The sequence below is a fragment of the Chlorocebus sabaeus genome, chromosome 20 (genome assembly GCF_047675955.1).
Source record: "Chlorocebus sabaeus isolate Y175 chromosome 20, mChlSab1.0.hap1, whole genome shotgun sequence".
Lineage (NCBI taxonomy): Eukaryota > Metazoa > Chordata > Mammalia > Primates > Cercopithecidae > Chlorocebus > Chlorocebus sabaeus.
In genome coordinates this window covers 84,393,448-84,416,342 of record NC_132923.1, presented here as the reverse complement: position 1 = coordinate 84,416,342, position 22,895 = coordinate 84,393,448, and the positions used below count along the sequence as shown (strand labels likewise).

General features: G+C 38.5%; 1 protein-coding gene across 10 annotated transcripts in view; it reads right to left on the bottom strand.

Annotated features, from left to right (window-relative positions):
* Positions 1 to 4,048: 4,048 nt before the first annotated feature.
* The window catches only part of TUT4 (terminal uridylyl transferase 4), a 127,284-nt gene continuing 108,437 nt past the window's right edge, over positions 4,049 to 22,895 (bottom strand). For 4 of the 10 annotated variants that reach the window (XM_007978739.3, XM_007978748.3, XM_007978749.3 and 1 more), the window contains 6 exons: positions 18,247 to 18,362; positions 16,792 to 17,015; positions 15,987 to 16,087; positions 11,670 to 12,117; positions 5,960 to 6,118; positions 4,172 to 4,688 (listed from right to left, as the gene is read on the bottom strand). In XM_007978739.3, coding sequence (XP_007976930.1) covers positions 4,600 to 4,688; positions 5,960 to 6,118; positions 11,670 to 12,117; positions 15,987 to 16,087; positions 16,792 to 17,015; positions 18,247 to 18,362 — 1,137 coding nt within the window. In that variant the 3' untranslated portion in view covers positions 4,172 to 4,599. Of the gene's footprint in view, positions 4,778 to 5,959; positions 6,119 to 11,669; positions 12,118 to 15,986; positions 16,088 to 16,791; positions 17,016 to 18,246; positions 18,363 to 22,895 lie in introns of all 10 variants that reach the window. The other 6 variants (XM_007978742.3, XM_007978743.3, XM_073007300.1 and 3 more) reach the window with 6 other exon arrangements.

Sequence of the window (22,895 nt, the reverse complement as noted above, 5' to 3'; positions counted from 1 at the left end):
GTGGAGAAACCCTGTCTCTACTAAAAAATACAAAATTAGCCAGGCATGGTGGCACATGCCTGTAATCCCAGCTACTCAGGAGGCTGAGGCAGGAGAATCGCTTGAACCCAGGAGGTGGAGGTTGCGGTGAGCTGAGATCGTGCCATTGCACTTCAGCCTGGGCAAAAAGAGCGAAACTCCATCTCGGAAAAAAAAGAAAAAAAGAAAGAATAGGTTTGGTGAGAGGGTTCCAATATAACAACCCAACTTAAAGCTCATTCCTCTAACCTCTTCCTGTTATTCTTCAGTAGATCGAAGAGAATGATTAGAAAAGAATTATCACAGATTGCCTACTCCCTCAGAAAGGTTAATGTGACAAATTCACACATTCAAAAAAGATAGCAGACATGAACTTTTAAACAAGCACAGACATTCAAAAGAGATGGAAAATAAGATTGGTGGAGTTTCAAGGCCTTACTAGAAACCACAAAACATAAAACAGCACAGAGAAGATAAGTTGGAGAAAAAAAATGGAAAAGAGAAATATATAGAATAAAATATTCTGATGGTTTAAAAAGAATCGGCTGGGCGCAATGGCTCACGCCTGTAATCCCAGCACTTTGGGAGGCCGAGGCGGGCGGATCACGAGGTCAGGAGATCGAGACCATCCTGGCTAACATGGTGAAACCCCGCCTCTGTTAAAAATACCAAAAAACTAGCTGTGCGTGGTGGCGGGCGCCTGTAGTCCCAGCTACTCGGGAGGCTGAGGCAGGAGAATGGCATGAACCTGGGAGGTGGAGCTTGCAGTGAGCCGAGATCACACCTCTGCACTCCAGCCTAGGCAACAGAGTGAGACTCCATCTCAAAAAAATAAAAAGAATTAAATGGGGTCAGGATGGTCTGAGATCCTGTAACAAGGCAGCAACGAAGCAAAAGGCTCCAAAGATTTGAGAAAAAGCGTGCCAGAAATTTTATACTTTACGAAGGCTATAGATGTCCTCAAGTTTGTAAAAACTTAAAAGTACAAATCATGAGCCTTTGAGAAAAAAACTACCCAATAATGAAATTTAACTAAAGAAGAAATCAATCAAATTAAGGACTTAGGAACAAAGAATCAGTAAAAGGAGTGTTAGTAAATACTTCCGAAACTTTAAAAATAATAGGCAATGATTATAAAGTCAAAATTAAATATTACAAATACTGTCCATATAGAAATAAGTAGAGTGCTGGTTTCATCTTTCATAGCAGGAATCACAGTCTCTAATTAAAACATACATGAAGCTAGAAAAAAAAAATAGCCTCTTTATTGTTTTCCGTAATTGTCCTTAATTTTAGGAGGAATCTTACAAGACTAGATTCTCTTGTGGGAAAAGTGTTTTTAAATTGAGCATTTTTTCAGTTTCACACTTGTTTTCCTTTTGTTAATTTGCTGTATTTATTAAATATAGCATATGAGCCCACTTTTGTAAAACTTTGTATATATGTGCCTATATGACTAAGAGAGATGGTTGGAATGAATGAAGTTGACCAGATAGTACTTCTGTCTGGCTGATGAACTTTTGATTTTTAAACTTTGTACTTTTGTATAATGCATATTTTTTTTTTACAATAAACATGTTAATTTCTTCAAGGAAGAAATGAGTTGCTGGGAGTTGAAAGCTTTTATATAAGCATACCAACACATTTTACATATTGTTTGCTGGAACTACAAACTGATAACCACTTTTATGAAGGGCAATTTGGCAATATGTAGCAATGTAGCAGGAACCTTAGAACTTGTGATCCTTTTACCCAGTGATCCCACTTACGGAATTCACCCTGATAGAATAATTACATGTACACACAAAAAGCTTTATCCCATCATCATTTTACACATTATATATATATATATATAAAATATATATGTTTATATGCGAATAACTGGAAACAGCAAAAATGTCCATCTGTATGGAATATAAACAAATATATTACACAGTACATCATATTTATATTTTTAATCATCCCAATGTCAAGGGAAAATACGAATCCCCATGTTATTAAACAGAATATTTCAAAACAATTTGGTCTTAAATGTGTGTGTTCTCCCTGTATAAGATTGATAATTTTCTACTTAATGGCTCTACAATGAATCTGAACTCATAATCTACTTTGCAAACTTAAAATCTGAGCTTCTACTGTATCAATTTTAAACTACATTCTGTTTTTCGACAGAACAGTTTTGCCAATTATTGAACACTGGCAGTTACTGAAGGAGGGGCAAATGAGATGCTGAAAACTAGTATCTATAACACTATCATATAAGTAAAACCTAGGCTATTGGTTACTAGGTTGCCAGTTAATAGCTTTTGCCAAGTGGTATTATACTGCCTTCCTTAAGGAAGAAAGGCTGAAGGGTATTATACTGCCTTCCTTAAGGAAGAAAGGCATTCTGTTATTGGAAGTTGTTTTATTTTTAATGAATATTTCAAATACAATCCTCCCCTTGGTATCTGGTGGGGGATTGGTTCCAGGACCTCCCACAGATATACCAAAATCCAAGGATGCTCAAGTCCCTGATATAAAATAGTGTAGTCTTTGCATATAACCTATGCATATCCTCCTTTATACTTTAAATCATTTCTAGATTACATATAATGCCTCATACAATGTAAATTCTGTGGGAAAAGGTGTTATACTGTATTGTTTAGGAAATAACAAACTGTACAAGTTCAGTACAGACACAATTTTTTTAAATATCTGCAATCTGTGGTTGGTTGAATCCACAGATGCAAAACCCATGGATATGGAGGGCCTACTATATGTACAAAAGTAAAGAGAATAATAAACACCACTGTATACATCATTACCTGTTCTCCAAGATGTGGAAGGACATGAAGTACCAAATGTTAATTTAAATCTTGAATGCTCCAAGTCATTTTAACATAAATGCATAGTTGGGTCAGGTATCTTGTTAACAAATGATTTAAGTCCACCACTTAATAGGATTCTGAAGGATGCTGACACTTTAATAAGAAAAAATAGTAAATATACCTGACTTTAACTCAGGGCTGTAAATACAGCACAAATACCCTCAATCTCCTGCAACAGGTTTCAAGTGTCTTCCATGTTGCAAAATATGGAAAGAGCCCAAGCAGTCTCCTATTTTAAAGTAATGTGTATCAGAGGAAACACAGCAAAGATAGCCCACTGTCCTTACATTTTTATCTACTTATTCTGCACATTTCCAAATAGATCTATAGCATCATTTAGCCTTCCCAGGCAACTGGACAGACTTAATTAAGGGGTTAGAGAAAATTACCTCACCTCACTGCTAAAACAGCTGAAACATTATGCCACCAACAACTCGAGTCTGAATTCCAATACCCAATAATAATTCCAAATATTACTGGTAAATAATTATCACCTTGGCAAGTGTGCTTTCCAGGTGGAAGTATAGGATTCAAAATGAATAGAGTCTGGGCTGGGTATGGTGGCTCAACGCCTGCAATCCCAGCACTTTGGGAGGCCAGGACAGGTGACCAGCTGGACCAACGTGGTAAAACCTCGTCTCTCCCAAAAATACAAAAATTAGCCAAGTGTGGTGGCACATGCCTGTAATCTCAGCTACTCAGGAGGCTGAGGCAGGAGAATCGCTCGAACTCAGAAGGCAGATGTTGCTGTGAGCCGAGATCCCACTACTGCACTGCAGCCTGGGTGACAGAGACAGCCTCTGTCTCAAAAAAAAGAAAAAAAAGTTATCTTCCCTCCACTCTAATTGCCAATATTAGTTTCAGTGTTTTAAAACACTCTTTCCAAATACTTTTCAATTCAGACTCCAGCATGTAAATTTGCTTTCTGGAGTTTACTGCTTTGCATTTCAGTTTTTATTTTCAAAGATAAATGGAAATGGCTTCTGCTTCTATCAACCTCATAATGGGTGTTGTGAACATTCAACCAAATAAAGGATATGAAATGATACTTGACTCTCTAAAACTAAAACCTGAGAGTTAGAATGCTCTATTCACTGAAATTAAAAGAAATCTCGTTACATAGTATTTCCATCATCTATACAACAGATGAATTAACCAAATTTAACTCTTGTCAAAAAGATTTATTAACTTAAAATAGAAGTACTTCAAATACAGACAAAATCAACTTTCCGTTCAAGTTTGAATGTTCAATATACAAGTATGGAAAAGAAAAAAAATCTGAATCTTCATGTTGTAATTTTATTTTATTTTTTGACCTTTTAAAAAGTTTTTGGCACTACAAGGTTCTGTAAAGAATAGAAGTGACAAATTTAAAACACATGAAATTCTTTCCTAACTCTTAAGAACAATATATAAAGTCTGAAGCAACCAAAGTATGAATACAGCTAATAGAAAATAAAGAATGTAATTTTTTAAATTCTCTCTTTATACAATTCATCAAGGTTAAACAAAACATAAAATTCCCTTAAAAATAGGGTAATAAAATAGATGAAATTTGTATCACTCAATTTGGTGATACTAGTAAAAACTATAGTTCATATTTATATACAAATAATACAGTCTGTAAAAACAGTCTTAGAATTTAAATAAGCTATCTAAACGTGTTAAAATTTTAAATCAGGACCTGATTTGTTTTGCTTTCCATTAAATGTCACTTTTTCTGCTGAATGTAACTGACATTGAGGTACGGATACCCTTGAGACAGCAGGATTGGCTGGTTGCTGTGCATCGGTAGACCAGCTGAAAGAAAATGGACTCGCATTACTCCGACACGTTTCCTCTTGGTGGGTGGGGACAACGCTCTCTACACCGACGGGTGGCACATCTGTCTGTTGGATACAACACAGACAGGAAACTGAAAGGCTTGTGCCTGTTTATCTGACAACACCTTAGAATTAACTTACAGTTAACTTTCTTTTTTTTTCTATTTATATAATAGGAGGAGATAAAGCATGCTGCAAAACATTTGAGAGAGTGGGGAGAAAAAGGAAGGAGGGAAGGAAATATCTATGTGAAAAAAGGAAAGGACACGGAAGACAGAGAGGAGGAATCAAAGGGAAAAAACCCACTAGAGAAGAGTTGCAGACCTCTCCCCTCCTAAAACAGCTTATGACTAATAATAACTTCCTTCAGTCCCAGTTCTTTGCTCAAGAGAAGAGCTCAACCACAGTCAAGGCTCTGCCACTCTATAATACAGGGATGCCCCAGTAGTATATGGCCAGACTCAGACAATGCCCATAAGAACAAATACCTCTGAGGCAAGTAGGTTAGATAAAATGCTCCAAGTTTCTACGAATTCTTAGTTTACAATATTCATTACGCAGTGAAAGCCACTATTAGTACTATAATAGCACCAGCAGAACATAATAAATTTTAATGTCATTCAAGTCCTACATTTACTAAACAAATCTGATTATGTCTTCGTTCCACTAAAAGCCTTTCATTAGATCCCCATTGCTCAGTAAACCAAGTCCAAACTCCATAATATGGTCTAAGCCTACCCTCTCTAGCCTTATTTTATCACCATCTTTCCCATATACCTCTGTCCTCTAGCCCTAATATTTTCTCTTCTTTTTCATTATGCCAGGCAAAACTCAGTGACTGCATATATTAATCCTTCAGCTAAGCATACTCCTCCTCTCTCATCTCTAGGCAAAAAATATTCCTGCATCTCTTTCAAGATCTAGCTCAACTGTCAAAATCTTGTGATGTAACAATCTCTTAAATCCACATCCTGTTTGGATTTGCTAGGGTAATGTTAACTGATTCATCTAAACTCCTTTTCTATTTAACATGTCTGGCTTTCCTAATAAAATGTGCATCAGGTAATGGAGATTTTGTTTTACTCTTGCTTGAGCAACAAGCACCTAGCACTATCTGACACACAGTATGGTCTCTCAGTAAATGTTTACTGAATTCATGAATTTTCACTCCCAGATCCTGGCCTTCACTAAGGCTCTCTATCCCAGAAACCCACCCAAGCCTGTTAACTAATTTGTATGCCATGGTACCTTGAGTATAGAAAGGTTTGTTGGGCTGAAATCGGGCATTTCCCTGATGCATGAAGTTCTGATGCAAACCATAAGGCCACGAAGCTGGGACAAGGGGGAAATGGGGACGCGGTGCATGTTCCCAAGGAATTGGAGGAGTCAGTCCTCGAAAGCCTGGCTCTGCATTTCAACAACAAGGGAAAAAGACATTTAAAACATTAGTTCACTCACTGAAATATCCCTTCATTCCACAAAGATATATTCAGTACCTACCATTGGCTAAGAACTATGCTAAATGCAGAGAATACTGAACAAATTTTTTTAAAGAATAGAGCATTGGTATTTGCTCAAATTAGTCATGAGAGACATATAAGATATACACACACACACACACAACATGTAATAATTGCTAGCAGAACAGGCAAAATGTTCTGAAGAGAGGGCTAACCCAGTCTTTGAAGGTTAGAGACAAATCTTCCTAAGATGAATGACTAATTTGAGTTTTAAAAAACAAGGAAAAATTTAGGCAAAATAGGGAGGGGGTGGGGCGCATTTTAGAGAAAAGGAGTATCATGTACAAAAGCATGAAAGCAGGAATGCACATCAAGTTTGGGGAAATGCAGAACAATCTGCAATATAGAGACAGGAGTGATGGAGGAAGTGGTAAGAGAAAAGACGGGACAGGTAGGTGGGGATATACATTTCAAAAAACCTTAGTACATCATGCAAAGGAACTTAAGATTTTATCCTAAAGACAATGCAAACTATCCCAGAATCAACTATCTTGGCCTGGAAGGAGATCCTATTAGAAGCTTGAGGCATTGTGGCATAATGGTTGAGAACTTAGGCTTTGAGGCCAAACAGGTCTAAGCTCGAATCTCATTTCCTAAAACTACTAAGGTTCCATTTTGAACCTCAGATTGTTAGGAGGTTTACACTGGATAACCAAAAGAAAGTAGCTTGCACAAGAGCTAGCATATAGGTAGGTACTCAAAAAATGTAAGTCCTATTCTTTTTATGGCTAACTATCCCCCCAAATCTTTCTATTTCCCTTTAAAATGTATCTTTAAGTACATTTTTTGAAGTGCAGTACCCAGTTAATATTCTGGATCATTTCTGGTGGCTTTTCTCATTCAGAGTCACTATATGCTAGGGAATAAAAGGGAATAACTGCTCCTATTCACTAAACTTTCCTAGCAGGAACTCAAATGAGGAAGTACGGAATAGGAAAGAGTAGGCAGCAAAAAACCTAAAGCCCTTGTGAACCGCATTCTTGTAAGCTGCATCTTCTCAGGAGGTGAGCTAGCTGACTGTGAATTCATAAAGCCAAGCTACAACTAAGGGCTGAAGCTGAAGGGCTCAGGGTGTACAAAAATAAATGAAACCAGTATGTTCAGAATTAGGTCATAACCAAATGAGAAATGATGTTTTAACATAAAAGGTTATTTTTAAAAGATATATTCCAATTCCCTTTGCCTGTTTTTCATAACCCAAAATTTCCATAAAATGAGTAATACGATCTCATTAAAGATAATTTCAAAAAAGGGGGAAAAACATATAATAATCTCCTTCTCTGATACAACTATGATTATTATTTTAATATATTTCCATTCAGTCCTTCCACTTTTAACACAGTGTAACTGTAGCTGTAATATCAATTACGAATTGGGTATCTATACAATGAATAATAGTAAGTAAAGTTTATTAGATAATAATACTATATAACAGGAATAATGTATCTAACATGGCAGGTTACTAAAGAGAAAACTAAACTACTAATAGAAAATGACAGACAAAAAAACAATTTTTTGCTTCTAGAAGTTCAGTCTAATGGGTTATGCAGATGAGTAAGCAGACAATTTCAGCAGAGTAAGACAAATGTTATGATATGGATATTAAGAAAATAAGGAGGACTTCCTGAAGAAAGTGATCTAAATTTAAAAATGGAAGACGAGTGAGTTAGCCAAGCTTTGAGGCAGCACAGGAGGAGGTGAGAGTGAGCAGCAGGAGGTAACGGAGAGGACATTCCAAGCAGAAGGAACAACTTAAGATAAGCAACCAGGAGTAAGAGACAGTACAGTATGTTTGTGGGACATTAATTAGTTCATTGTGACTAAAACATTGAGAACAAGTGGCAGGGGGATGGAAGACTTGAAATTAAAAAAAATGGAGCAGATACATCAAAGGGCAAAACACTGGGTCTGTCTTCATGGTTCTGTAACTCAGTGACTATCACAATGCATATCATGGCATATACACAATAAACATGTTGAATGATATATGAGAAGGACCATGTATGCCATATATCCTTTGATCTTAGAAATCTAATTAAGTTACCATATTCTGGCACTTTTGCTCAACAAAACACCTTACTTGCTTTGTTCCAAAAGAAGCTGGAGATAGCAAAATAATGGATACTGACAACAATTATCAATGGCAGCTAAGACTATTAAGTAAAAATTGATGAACTTCATAATGGATAATGGCTGATAAAACCTAACTCACAGATCAATCTTAAGTCACTAAAATAGTAACAACCAGACAGTAAGTTCCTTCTGAAGTGAGGAAACTGGAAATATATGGGACCCACCAAGCTGCATTCTTACCAAGAGAAAGAGCCTGACTCTAATCCAGTCTCTGAATCTAAATCCCAGTTTACAGGAAATACAGGGACAGAGGTACACATTAAACGATGCCACAAAGACATAATCAGCCAACTCCAGAATATGGGAAATTCTACAGTGCCTTCAAAAAATAGTTTATATTGGGGAAAAAAAATAGAAGCAGCAACTGTTATAAAGGACAGTTAAGAGATATAAAAATCAAATACACAGTTTGAATTTTGATTCAAATAAATCAATAACAGGAATACTTTTTTAGGCCGGGCACAGTGGCTCACGCCTATAAACCCAGCACTTTGGGAGGCCGAGGCAGGCGGATCATGAGGTCAAGAGATCAAGACCAGCCTGGCCAACGTGGTGAATGAAACCCCATCTCTACTAAAAATACAAAAATTAGGGCCTGGTGCGGCGAGGCAGGCGGATCATTTGAGGTCAGCAATTCGAGACCAGCTTAACCTACGTAGTGAAACCCGTCTCTACTAAAATACAAAAATTAGCCAGGCATGGTGGCAGGCACCTGTAGTCCCAGCTACTTGGGAGGCTGAGGCAGGAGAATCGCTTGAACCCAGGAGGCAGAGGTTGCAGTGAGCTGACATCGTGCCACTGCATTCCAGCCTGGGCGACAGAGCAAGACTCCCTCTCAAAAAAAAAAAAAAAAAAAGAGCCAGGCACAGTGGCATGCACCTGTAGTCTCAGCTATTCGGGAGGCTGAGGCAGGAGAATCACTTGAACCCAGAAGGTGGAGGTTGCAGTGAGCTGAGATTGTGCCACTGCACTCCAGCCTGGCGACAGAGCGAGACTGTCTCAATAAACTATATACCTTTTTAGAGAAACAGGAAAAAATGAACAAGGACTGGGTATTAGATGATACTAGCTATAGTAATGATCTCATGATTCTTTTTTTTTTTTTTGAGACGGAGTCTTGCTCTGTCACCCAGGCTGCGGTGCAGTGGCCGGATCTCAGCTCACTGCAAGCTCTGCCTCCCAGGTTTACGCCATTCTCCTGCCTCAGCCTCCCGAGTAGCTGGGACTATAGGCACCCGCCACCTCGCCTGGCTAGTTTTTTGTATTTTTCAGTAGAGACGGGGTTTCATTGTGTTAGCCAGGATGGTCTCAATCTCCTGACCTCGTGATCTGCCCGTCTCGGCCTCCCAAAGTGCTGGGATTACAGGCGTGAGCCACCGCGCCCGGCCTGATTTTTTTTAAGTGATACAGCTGAAGTTAAAAAGCAAATTTGATCCAATGTCTGAGATTTGATCAGTCAAGTCAAAAAAATTTGTAATGGTTAGGAGGAGTCAGATAAAAAAAAATAGCAAATTATTGGTAACTGTTAAAGTTGGTTAATGGGGAGGGGGGTTCACTATATACTTTACTTTCTTTTGTGTATGTTTCAAAATTTCCATAATAGTTCTTAAGATAAAAATAATTATCACTAAAAAGTTAGGCATAAGTCAGGCGCAGTGGTGTGTGCCTGTAGTCCCACAGCTACTCAGGAGGCTGAGGCAGGAGAAGCACTTGAGCCCAGGAGTTCAAGGTTGTAGTGTGCTAGATTGGTCTGTGAATAGCCACTGCACTCCAACCTGGACACTTTGAGACTTTGTCTCTAAATATATATATATTAATATGTATATATATTTATATATATATATTAATATGTATATATATTTATATATATATATTTAGAGACATATGAATATATATATATATATATTTTTTTTTTTTTTTGGAGTCTCACTCTGTCTCCCAGGCTGGAATGCAATGGCATGATCTCAACTCACTGCAACCTCTGTCTCCCTGGGTTCAAGTGATTCTCCCGCCTCAGCCTCCTGAGTAGTTGGGATTACAGGCGTGTATCACCACACCTGGCTAGTTTTTGTATTTTTAATAGAGACAAGAGTTTTGCCATGTTGGCCAGGCTGGTCTTAAACTCCTGGCCTCAAGTGATCTGCCCACCTCAGCCTCCCAAAGTTCTGGGATTACAGGTGTAAGCCACCGTGCCAGCCTGTGTGTATATGTGTAAGTGTGTATAAGTATTTATATGCATATGCGTGTGTGTGTGTATGTATATCTTAAAGCTGGATATAAAACTAGATTTACAGCACGTATCAACTATTTTCTTAAATAGGCAATTTAAAAAAAAATGACTGAAAGGTAATACACCAAAATATTCCTTAGTATTTATGTCTAGGAATTGAGACAGATGATTTATTTCTTAAATACTCTATAATGAATATGTATTACTTAGATATCAGGAAAAAAAATATTTTTTAAATGCTATTAATGCTTTTTTCTTTTTTAAAGAATTGTTCCTTACTGAGAAGTAATAGTGTCTAGGGTGCACAGCAGCAAAGTTCTGAACAAAGAAATTAGTTTAAGTCTTGGACCTACCATTACTATAAATTTTTTTGGTTTCGTTCGTCTTTTTTTTCAGACACTTCTGCTCTGTTGCCCAGGCTGGAGTGCAATGGCGCAATCTCGGCTCACTGCAACCTCCGCCTCCTGGGATCAAGCGATTCTCCTGCCTCAGCCTCCCACATAGTTGGGATTATAGGCGCCCACCACCACGCCCAGCTAATTTTTGCATTTTTACTAGAGATGGGGTTTCACCATGTTGGCCAGGCTCGTCTCAAACTCCTGACTTCAGGTAATCCACCTGCTTCAGCCTCCCAAAGTGCTGAGATTACAGGCGTGAGCCACCATGCCAGGCCAACCTACCATTATTAACCGTGACAGTAAGACAGTTAAGTTACTTAACTCTCCAATTTCATCAACTGTATAATAATACACCAAACAGGGTGGTAGTGAAAATTTTTTTAAATACTAAAATTAATAGCTAACATTTACGTGTGTTACATCTCATTTAACATTTACAACATCCCTGTGAGTCAGATGGCCTATTTTACAGATGAAACCAATGCACAAAGAGATTAAGTAATTGCCCACACTACATAATAAATGGCAGGGCCAGGATTCAAATCCAGGCAGTCTGAATCCAGAGTTCATATTCTTAATCTTTATCTAATCCTGTACTGTCCCTCCACAAATACTGCTTTCCTTCTTTTTCCTCACATTGTTTCTACAGACAGATACAAAAGAAAAGGAAGGATTACCTGAATTCCCCACGGCACCATTGTTCACCAGGGAATTCGGAGCCACAGTACGGGGCCAGTGTCCATCGTGAGACGTGTTAGGGATTGCCACAGGTCTGGCAGCAGGCTGTGCAAAGATGATGCTGGGATCATTCAGGCCAATATTGCTGGGGGCACTGCCTGGTGCAGAGTGGATCACTGGGCCATGGATGGGCCAGGACGGGGCAGGGATCTGGAGAGGGTGCATTGGCAACAATCCCATATTGTGCATGGGAGAATACTGAGCTGGTGGTGACTGGGGAAAGTTATACAGTGGCATCTGGACCTGATGGGGAGGTTGGGCTCCCTGCTGAGGTGGGCCAAGCTTAGGCTGGGATCCTGGCTGAGATGAAGGCTGGGTAATAGCAGCTGACTGGGAAGAGTTCTGTGGAAATGGCTGAGGCTGAGGAGAATAAGATGGTGATTCAGACTGCAGAAAAAACCACACACACATTTTAAAATTAAGTTATAAATGTCTTAATTTTATAAAAGTAGAGATAAAATACAAAATTAAAAACTTTATAAAACAGAACTTTATGATGTATATCATAACAAATAATGAGTTTTTCCCAAGGTACTCAAACCCCCTTCTCAAGTAGGTATTGCCTCACAAATCTTTTTATTGTCCAAAGAAAAGAGAGCCCAGACACAGTTCCCATCATGCAGAACACATACTTCCCACTGCAAACTCAAGTCTTCCATCTAAATATCTCATAGTCACTTTCATTCAGTCCCTCAACAAGTATTTACTGTGTTAATTATGTACTGAGTATTGTTCTAGGTAACAAAAATGTAATGCCAACAAGTATGCCCTGATGGAGCTCAATGTTTAAGGGGGTAAGGAGGGGAGCAGATAAAGATTACATAAGCAAGCACAATAAGTATAAGGAGTATTATGATAAAGAATGTATAGTGTACAGTTGTCCCTCAGGATATGCAGGGGATTTGTTCCAGGACCCCCACAATCCTCCTGCACTCAAGTCCCACAGTCAGCCCTACAGAACCCATATATACAAAAAGTTGGATCTCTGAATACTTGGATTTTGCATCCTGAGAATACTGTATTTTCCAACCACAATCTGTTGGGAAAAATTTATGTATAAGTAGACCCACGCAGTTCAAACCTGTTTTGTTCAAGGGTCAACTATATAATGAAATCCCAGAGCAGAACACCTAAAGCCACTTTGGGAGAAGGGGAGAAGAGAAATCAAAGAAAGCTTCCCAGAAAAAGTGACCTTTTAACTGAGACTCAGGGTAAACAGAAATCAGTCTGATACAAGAAGGTAGAGATAAGGGGAGAGGAAGAGTGTTCAATATGATTGAAGGTCTAGAGGTATGAAAATACATGGCTTTTTAAAGTAATTGGAATCCGAAAGAAGTTTAATATTACTGGAGTATAATGCAGGGGAATGGCTGAGGCTGAAGAGCTAAACAGGGGCAACACAATGAAGTGTCTTACAAGCCTTGTAATTTAGACTATATCCTATGTGCAGTGGTAAACCACTGAAGGGTTCTAAACAGGTAAGGAACATGATCAATCTGAACTTTAGAAAGATTATTCTGGTTTAATAAGAATAAAATAGAGAATTTTTTTTTTTTTAAAGGCTGATGAGAGAACACGAACAGTGGCTCAAGACTGTAATCCTAGCACTTTCAGAGGCTGAGGCAGGCAGATCACTTGAGCTCAGGAGTTTGAGACCTGCCTGGGCAACATGTCGAAATCCCATCTTTAATTAGCCAAGTGTGGTGGTGCGTGCCTCTAGTCCCAGCTACTCTGGAGTTTGACATGGGAGAATCACCTGAGCCTGGGAGGTCAAGACTGCAGTGAGCTGTGATTGTGCCACTGCACTCCAGTCTGGGCAATAGAACAAGACGCTGTCTCACAATTGTATGAATGAATAAATAGGTAAAAATTAAAAGGTTGTTGAGACTGATTAGGAGGCTGCTATAATAAAGCAGTCCTGAGATGATAGTAACCTAGGCTAAGGAAATATAAACAGGGATAGAGGGAAGCAAATAGCTGTGAGATTTTTTTTTTTTTTTTTTTTTAGATAGTCTCACTGTGTTGCCCAGGCTGGAGTGCAGTGGTGTAATCTCCGCTCACTGCAATCTCCACCTCCTGGGTTCAAGCGATTCTCCTGCCTGTCTCCCAACTAGCTGGGATGACAGGTTGCCTGCCACCACACCCAGCTAATTTTTTGTATTTTTAGCAGAGATGGGGTTTTACCATGTTGGTCAGGCTGGTCTCAAACTCCTGACCTCAAGTGATCTGCCCACCTCAGTCTCCCAAAGTCCTGGGATTACAGGAGTGAGCCACCACACCTAGCTTTTTCAAAGGCAGAAACAACAGGACTTAGTGACTGAATACAGAGGTTGAAGGAAAGGGAAAAGTTTTGGAAATTAGACAGAAAATGGGATCATTCAACGAGATATAAAACACAGGAGGAAGCAGCAAGTCCTGGGGGTTGGAAGGAAAGATTAACTATATTTTAGACATGTTGCAGTGCTTTGTTAGACATAAGAGTAGTAGTGTCCATTAGACAGACTCTTTCCAAAAGCACAGGTGAGAGAAAAGTGAGGACTAGTGGCATAAAACGAAAATTAGGACAGCACAGAAAAGTGGTCAGAGCATAAGTTTTGCTGACAGAGAGCCTGAGGGCTCACGTTCCGATTCCAAGTGTCTACTGAAGTCAGGCAAGGAACTTGAACCTCGGTTTCTTTACCTGTAAAGTATAATCAGAATTTGCCTTAGGTTTTTGAGAAGATTAACTGAACAATGCATGTGGAACATATAACCACCAAGTTCAAGATAGCAGACACATTTCTGTAACAACGGAAGGATGATAAAGAAGCTTTTAAGATAGGAATGGGATCGAAGAAGAATGTACAGGGGTTTCAACTAAGGGTAATTTTTTAATAAAGCTAAAATAACAATGTTAAAAACTGTTAAAGCTTGGTAATGATAGAGATTTACTTTCTATACTTTTCTGTACTTTTGAAATATTTTATAATCATAAAGAATGAATGCACGTATAAGCACATAGTTTACACTCAACAAGTGTTAGCTACATTAAATGTGATTATTATTGTTTATGAAAGTATCAGGCACATAATAGGTATTCAAGTGTTTGAGATGAGGGTGGAAAATTTCCTAAATGTTTTCCAAAGATTCTCCCTAATACTCTTCGAATACTTGAAAGTTTTTTCTAGAACACAAATCACATTAGATTTAGCATGTTAAACAGTTAACAGATTTGACGCTAGAAAGACCTCGGTTTGATTTTTATACTCTCTTATTCTCAGTTTCCCAGTTTGTAAAATTTGATGATACTAATATCTACCACTTCACTTGGCCACTCGCAGGATTAAATTTGCTAAGTGTAGAGCACTGAACATTATGCCAGATTTAGAGTGTTATTTAGAGTAATTATTAAGAAGTACAAGGTGAATATAGATTTATACAAAGGTTAAGAGCAGCTCAGCAAACTTAATATTAAACTTATGAGTCTGTGCTGGGCACAACGGCTCACACCTGTAATCCCAGCACTGTGGGGAGCTGAGGCAGGTGGATCACCTGAGGTCAGGAGTTCAAGACCAGCCTGACCAATATGGTGAAATCCCACCCCTGCTAAAAATACAAAAATTAGCCGGGCGTGGTAGCGTTGCCTGCAGTCCAGCTACTCAGGAGATGGAGACAGAATTACGTGATCCCAGGGGTGAGGAGGTTGCAGTAAGCCAAGAATGCGCCACTGCACTCCAGCCTAGGCAACAGAACGAGACTCCCTCTTAAAGAAAAAATAGTAAAATAAACTTATGAGTCTAAATTCTCATTCAATACTGTTTTTTTACAGGGTGTATTTCACTAGGTATCCACAGGTCAAGCTATGAGAAGACAGAAGTTTCATGCAAGCAAAATGCCATGTACATATTGACCTAACAACACTAAATGCCTAAAACATCTCAATTTTTATGTCTATTTTTATTAAAGGTACTGATATTTTTCCACTAAGCAAAGTCTGAAACCTCAAAGTCATTACCTTATTTTTAATCCATCTTATTAGGTAGTTATCGTACAACTGAAGAGTAGGCTCATGTAAATTAAGTAGCTTCTCTGTAGACAGAAACCCAGATCTACATTATTCCAAAAGGAATGCTCATTCCACCTTATGTGCCTAGCAAGGACATATATACAAAGCACTATGTAATCTGGAAGATTGTATTTGCCAGTCTGAGAGAAAACACATTAAAGATACTGCTATCATCAGTCAAGACTAACACATTCACAGGCAGAGTACTTACACATTCTGAGGACTGTCTAGTCCTTATGGACTGATCACCCTGTTGCTGAGCTGAACCAGCCACCTGTTGAGCATTTACAAGGTTGCGGACCAGCTGGGCTGCTAAGAGAAGGCATCACAAAGAAAATCAACAGATAAGGAAAGTAGCAAAGAAATGACAATAAATAAACTCCCTTCTTATGTAAAAGAATCTCAAATATCTCTGCAATTCTATAAACTTAGACTTTTAAACCTTGAGTATATTAGTGAAGGACTTGTAGCAACCGAGCTACTTTCAAAAGCCATTTTTCAATCTAGCAGATCAAGAAAAAAAATACACTGATCCTAGAAATAAGAACAAATGTCATCTGCTTTTCTAAAGGAGACAACATATTTATTTCAGAAATACTTTATGGTTGGGTGCAGTGGCTCATATCTGTAATCCTAGTACTCCGGAAGGCTGAGGTGGGAGGACCACTTGAGTCCAGGAGGTCAAAGCTGCAGTGAGCTGTCATCATACCACTGCACTGCAGCCTGGGTAACAAGAGCAAGACTCTGTCTCAAAAAAAAAAAAAAAAAAACCCTCCAAAGAATACTTAAAGGGAGATAACTGAATATAACAGACTGTGGAGACCTTGATAATGAACTTACCCAAGTACTATTCAAAGTAAACGACTCATTGTCTAAATTTTATCTCTTTAAGAAATTGTAATGTCCAAAATCATACAATTAGGTTTGCAATAGAGAGGAATTAGGGTCCTTCAGCATGCAAGCAACATAAATGACTTCGTTTCTACCAGAAACTATGTTTGGTCTTTTCTATTTACCTGCCACACTGCTATTCCTCTGACGGGCCAGCTTGACCTCTGGGCACTCCCTTCGTACATGTCCAGCATCTCCACATATAAAACATCTGAGGTCTCTGGGGTCTCTAAAGTCTCGAGTGTCGTGGAGGTCTCGGGGGTCAAGAATGTCTCGAGAATCTTTCTCTTCTTCATTCCCTTCCTTCTCTTCTTCACTGTCTTTCTTCTTTAGTCTAAACAGTAAACTGCTGATACCAATAATGTGGGGCTAGGGACTTGTAAATTAAGTGAGTCACAGAACAAACTAAACTATGCAGGACTCTCACGATAATAAAAGGACTAGCATGCCCACCATTTCATGCGTCTTTTTGAAGTCAAGGGAACAAACATTATGGCATACCTGCTCCTTTGGCAGGAACTGGGTTTTCTAGTAGTTTTGTAAAACAACGTTATATTAAATTTCTTAAAATACCAAATTTTTAAACCTTTAACAATCCTTAGAGGTTGATATTTATTATCTCTGGTTTCAAAAAGAAATTGAGGCTTAGAGAAGGTAAGTGTCTTGACTAAATTTAATAGTCAGTAAATAGCAGTGATGGAAACTGGAAGTTTGTTCTGTCTCAAAAGTTCCAAGTTTTTATATTAGTTTTACAAAAGAAAGAGATCTTCCTGACCTACTACAGTATACAGAACCTGGGAGACTATAATTCATAGATGTATTTTGAGGGAGTATAGAAGATGTACATTCCCCAAGATCTGTAAGTATAGCTCACAGTATGTATCTCAAGAATTCCATTAATTGTATTTTAATTATCAGTTTGCATGACTGTGAGATCCTCAGCAAGAACCCAATGTCTTGGTCACTTTTATTTCTCCTAGAACAGTTCCCAACGCATAGTTGGTGTCAATAAATGCTTCTTCATTAAAAAAAAGACAAAACTGGCTGGCACGGTGACTCACGCCTGTAAACCCAGCAATTTGGGAGGCCAAGGCGGTGGATCACCAGGTCAGGAGTTCGAGACCAGCCTGGCCAACACTGGTGAAATATCGTCTCTACTAAAGATACTAAAAATTAGCCAGGCTTCGTGGTGCGCGCCTGTAATCTCAGCTACTTGGGAGGCTGAGGCAGGAGAATCACTTGAACCCAGGAGGCGGAGGTTGCAGTGAGCCGAGATCACGCCATTGCACTCCAGCCTGGGCGACAGGGCTTGACGCCATCTCAAAAAACAAACAAAAACAAAAACAAAAACAAAAAACTGAGTGAATTAATGAATAAATGAACAAATGAATGTTAGAAGATACTATTATACCACAAACAAATCTTACCGTACTACACAATTCCACTCAAATGAACATTTACCTTAGGTATAATTAAATACCCTAAACTTTCTCACTTAAACATTTCTGAACATAATTATAGCTACAAATGGGCCTCTCATTTATTTTCCTCAAAATGTTGATATATATTCATTTGCCAACCTTTTCCTTTTAGGGCAGTCTTTCATGTAGTGGCCTATTTTTCCACACACACGGCAACATCTATCATTGGGAGCCAGTTCTCCATCTGTTAATACTCTGGAATCAAAGAAGTACTCCTAGGGAGAAAATGCAATTTTACTAGGAGGAATCACTATAAAACTTTTGAATCCAAATGGAAAGAAGACCAAGATGCAAACATGGTTTATTTTTACAAAGAAAATAACAGCAACAAATGTTTCACTGTAAGTAAAACCCATGATATGAAAATAAGATTCACAATCATCATCATCACAGTTGCTAATAGTACTAACCAAGTTACATCCTTACACAAAGATGCTACAGATGAATAAGAAAAATCTCAATAAAGTAGATACTACTTTCATCCTCGTTTTACAGATGGGAAAACTGATTCAGGAGTTCAAGTCATTTGCCCATAGAAAAAAATAGGTTAAGTCTCAGATAAAAGATGTAGAGCTAAGTCCATCTCACAACAAAACTCATGCTTTCTGCTATATCGGGCTACTTTTGGAAAGGAATTATTCTCTGTACAAAATTGCCTGTAGGCTGGGTGCAGTGACTCATGCCTGTAATCTCAACACTTAGGGAGGCCGAGGCGGCGGGATCACCTGAGGTCAAGAGTTCGAGACCAGCCTGGCCAACATGTTGAAACCCCGTCTCTACTAAAAACACAAAAATTAGCTGAGCATGGTGGTGTATGCCTGTAGTCCCAGCTATTCAGGAGGAAGAGACAGGAGAGCTGTTTGAATCCAGGAAGTGGAGGTTGCAGTGAGCCAAGATCGTGCCACTGCACTCCAGTCTGGGTGACACAGCGAGACAAAAAAAGTCTGTAGTCCCAGCTACTCAGGAGGCTAAGATGGGAGGACCACTCAAGGCCAGGAGTTTGAGGCTGTAGTACATAATGACTGTGCCTATGAACAGCCACTGCACTCCAGCCTGGATGAAGTAGCGAGACTCTGTCTCCAAAAACTAAAAATAAATAAGTAAATAACAACAACAAAAAAAGCAATTCTCTGGTTTATGTGAAATATGATTGGATTTAATACAGCTTTTTAAGAACATGTAACATGTATTATGTAAAGAGGAACAGACCTAAAAAAAAGGTAGGGAACTAAAAAGAAGTAAATAATTTTCCCAAGTCTTAGAACCAGACTTATATTCTGCTTTATCTTTGCACCATGCTTATCCTTCTAAACTTTAGCTTAGTTTTGCACTGTCACAAAGACTAGTTGGTCCTAATGGTGTCCATCCTTCTGGAAGGCAAGAGAACATGTCCACTTAGGTGTTTTCACATTTACCTAAACTCAAGGATAAAAGTATACGAGACACGCCCAATAGGACGCCTATAGCTTTAAAAAGACAATAACAAGTATTGGTGAGGATGTAGAAAAACTAGAACACATATGTATTGCTGGTGGGAATGTAAAGTAGCACAGCCACTTTAGAAAACAGTTCCTTGAAAAGTTAAACATAAATTTATCAAAATGACACAGCAATTACACTATTAAGTATATACCAAGAGAAATAAAAACATATATTCTCACAAAAATTTGCACACAAATATTCACAACAGCATTATTCATAATAGCCAAAAAGTAGAAACAACTCAAATGTCCAACAACTGATGAATGGATAATGAAATGTAGTGTATCCATAAAATGGAGTATTTTTCAGCCATAAAAGGGAATGAAGTATTGATACATGGTACAGCATGAAGGAACCTTGAAAACACCATGCTAAACGAAAGACGCCAGTTTCAAAATGTTACATATCGTATCATTTAACTTATATGAAATGTCCCAAATAGGCAAATCCAAAGAGACAAAAAGTGGATTAGTGGTTTGAGAAGAGGGGAAGAGAGGGAATGAGAACTGACTGCTAATGAGGACAAGGGTTTATTTTAGAGAAGATGAAAATGTTCTAAAATTAAATTGTGGGGATGGTTGCACAATCTTGTATATATATAAAAAACCACTGAATTGCACAATGAGTTGTATATAATGTGAACTCTATTCCAATTAAGCTGCTTGGTTTGGTTTTATTTGGTTTTTTAGAGACAGCATCTCGCTGTGTTGGCCAGGCTGGTCTTGAACTCCTGGCCTCAAGCGATCTTCCTGACCTGGCCTTCCAAAGTAACAGACTGCAGGCATGAGCCACCATGCCCATCCTGTTTTTCTTTTTTTTTTTTTAAAGACGAAAGATACAATTCTTCATCACTATTGATAAATCAACGTAGCTAATTAAAATCATCATCCTATTTTTTGCCAGGACAACGTAAAGGTCTTAATTCACCCAGCTGCTTAAGACAGAAACCTAAGAAGCGTCCTGAACTTGTTCTCTTTCATCCATCACTTCTAATTAATGACCAAGTTGTATACATTCTATTGCTGAATATCTCTTGAATCCACTTTTCTCTATCCTTCCACCCCAGTTAGGGTGGCCTACACCTGAGGCCAGCAAACTTATTCTGTAAAGAGTCAGGTAGTACATCTTTTAGGTGTTGTGACAAAATTAAAGATGTAATATAGGTACTTACATAATGAGAGAAAGCAAATTTCCACAAAAAATTTTATTGAAGAAATGTTAAATATGCTCATAGTAATAATTAGATATAATCTTCTGTAATATAAGTTTACTACTAAGAAGAATAGAATTATTTTGGAGGGAGATGATAGTTCACTCAATTAGGGTTCAAAGTTAGTGTTCCCTATCATTAAAACTGAGAGCAACTGTTCATCTGTAAATGTTCAACTGCAAAGACATTTTATGTATTTTAACTGAAAACGCTTTTCACAGATGAAGATTCAGAGTAGACAGAATAATCTAGAGTACATATGTAAGAACTAATCTTTCATAAAGGAGAGATACCTACAGATGCAGGTAGATTTATAGATCTAGTAGCAGAAAGCTAAAGGACTACTTATTTGATACTATGTACTGTCTCAGAGGAAAAGCATCCACTGGAGTGAGAAGGGTAGCGGTAAAAGGTGGACAAAGTGCAGGGCATACAGCACTTCTTCTTATTTTTTTTTTTTTTGAGACAGTCTCACTCTGTCACCCAGGCTGGAGTGCAGTGGCGCAATCTCGGCTCACTGCAACCTCCGCCTCCCGGGTTCAAGCGATTCTCCTGCCTCAACCAAGCTGTGACTACAGGCACGCACCACCACTCCCGGTTATTTTTATTTTTATTATTTTTGTATTTTTAGTAGAGACAGGGTTTCACCACGTTGACCAGGCTGGTCTCGAACTCCTGACCTTGTGATCTGCCCGCCTCAGCCTCCCAAAATGCTGGGATTACAGATGTGAGCCACCACACCCGGTCAACATACTGCACTTTGAGTAAAATAGGTAAATTTGAAATAGTTCTAATAGAATAGGAGCTAAAGGTAACTAAACAAATATGACTGTCACACAGTACTGAAAGTCCAGCTGAGGCTAGTAAATGTTTATGACTGTACTATATACTTAAAACTGTCTAGCATTTTGACTTTTTTCCATTAGTGTACAGCTACCCAAGGACAGGCACATGATGGATAGCTGAGTTCATATAAGGCACAATACAGAAGAGTGCACAGGAAGGACTGCAGCACAAAGGAATTCAAGGTATATGTTAGATGGCCAGGCACAGTGGCTCATACCTGTAATCCCAGCACTTTGGGAGGCCAAGGTGAGCAATCATTTGAGGTCAGGAGTTTGTGACCTGTCTGGCCAGCGTGGTAAAACCCTGTCTCTACTAAAAATATAAAAATTATCTGGGCATGGTGGCTGCACCTGTAAACCCAGCTACTAGGGAGGCCAAGGCAGGAGGATTGCTTCAACCTGGGTGGCGGAGGCTGTAGTGAGCTGGGATAGCACCACTGCACTCCAGCATGGGTGACAGAGTGAGACTCCATCTCAAAAAAAACAAAAAAACAAACAAACAAAAAAAACCCACCACCAACAGTATATGCTAGAGAGCAGAGAAAATCTAAGTTAAATGGGGAAGAAAAATGACAGAAGACAGCTGATGGATATGGACAAAATGGGTCAACATATAGGAGAATATAATGATGTAGAAAAAATAACTGAAAGAACAAGAAAGATGAAAGAACATGAAATATACTTATCTTTATCTTTCATTAATTTAGGGAAATAAGGCAAATCTATCTTGCATACTGTTATAATCTCAGTAACTAGGAGTGAAACAGGTATGAAGTATAAGCATGAAAGACTATGTACAAGGATATTTTCGACCATACAGGTTGAGTATCCCTTATCCGAAATGTTTGAGATCAGCAGTGTTTTGGATTTTGGAATACTTGCATTATATTTATACCAGCTGAGCATCCCAAATCAGAAAATCTGAAATCTCAAATGCTCCGTATGAGCATTTTCTTTGAGGGTCATGTCAGTGCTCAATAAGTTTCAGGCTTCAGATGTGGGATGCTCAACCTGTGTAAGTTGTAATACTGATACAAGGAAGATAACCTAAATGTCCATCAAAAGAAGTTAGATAAACTAGTATATCCAAATTATGGAATACTATATAGTGACTTTTGCAAGAGAATAAAGTAAATCAAAAAATGATTAGCAGACTCATGGGCCCCTTCTGCTAGGCCCCAAATGGCATTCAAGACCAAAGATTTTGACAT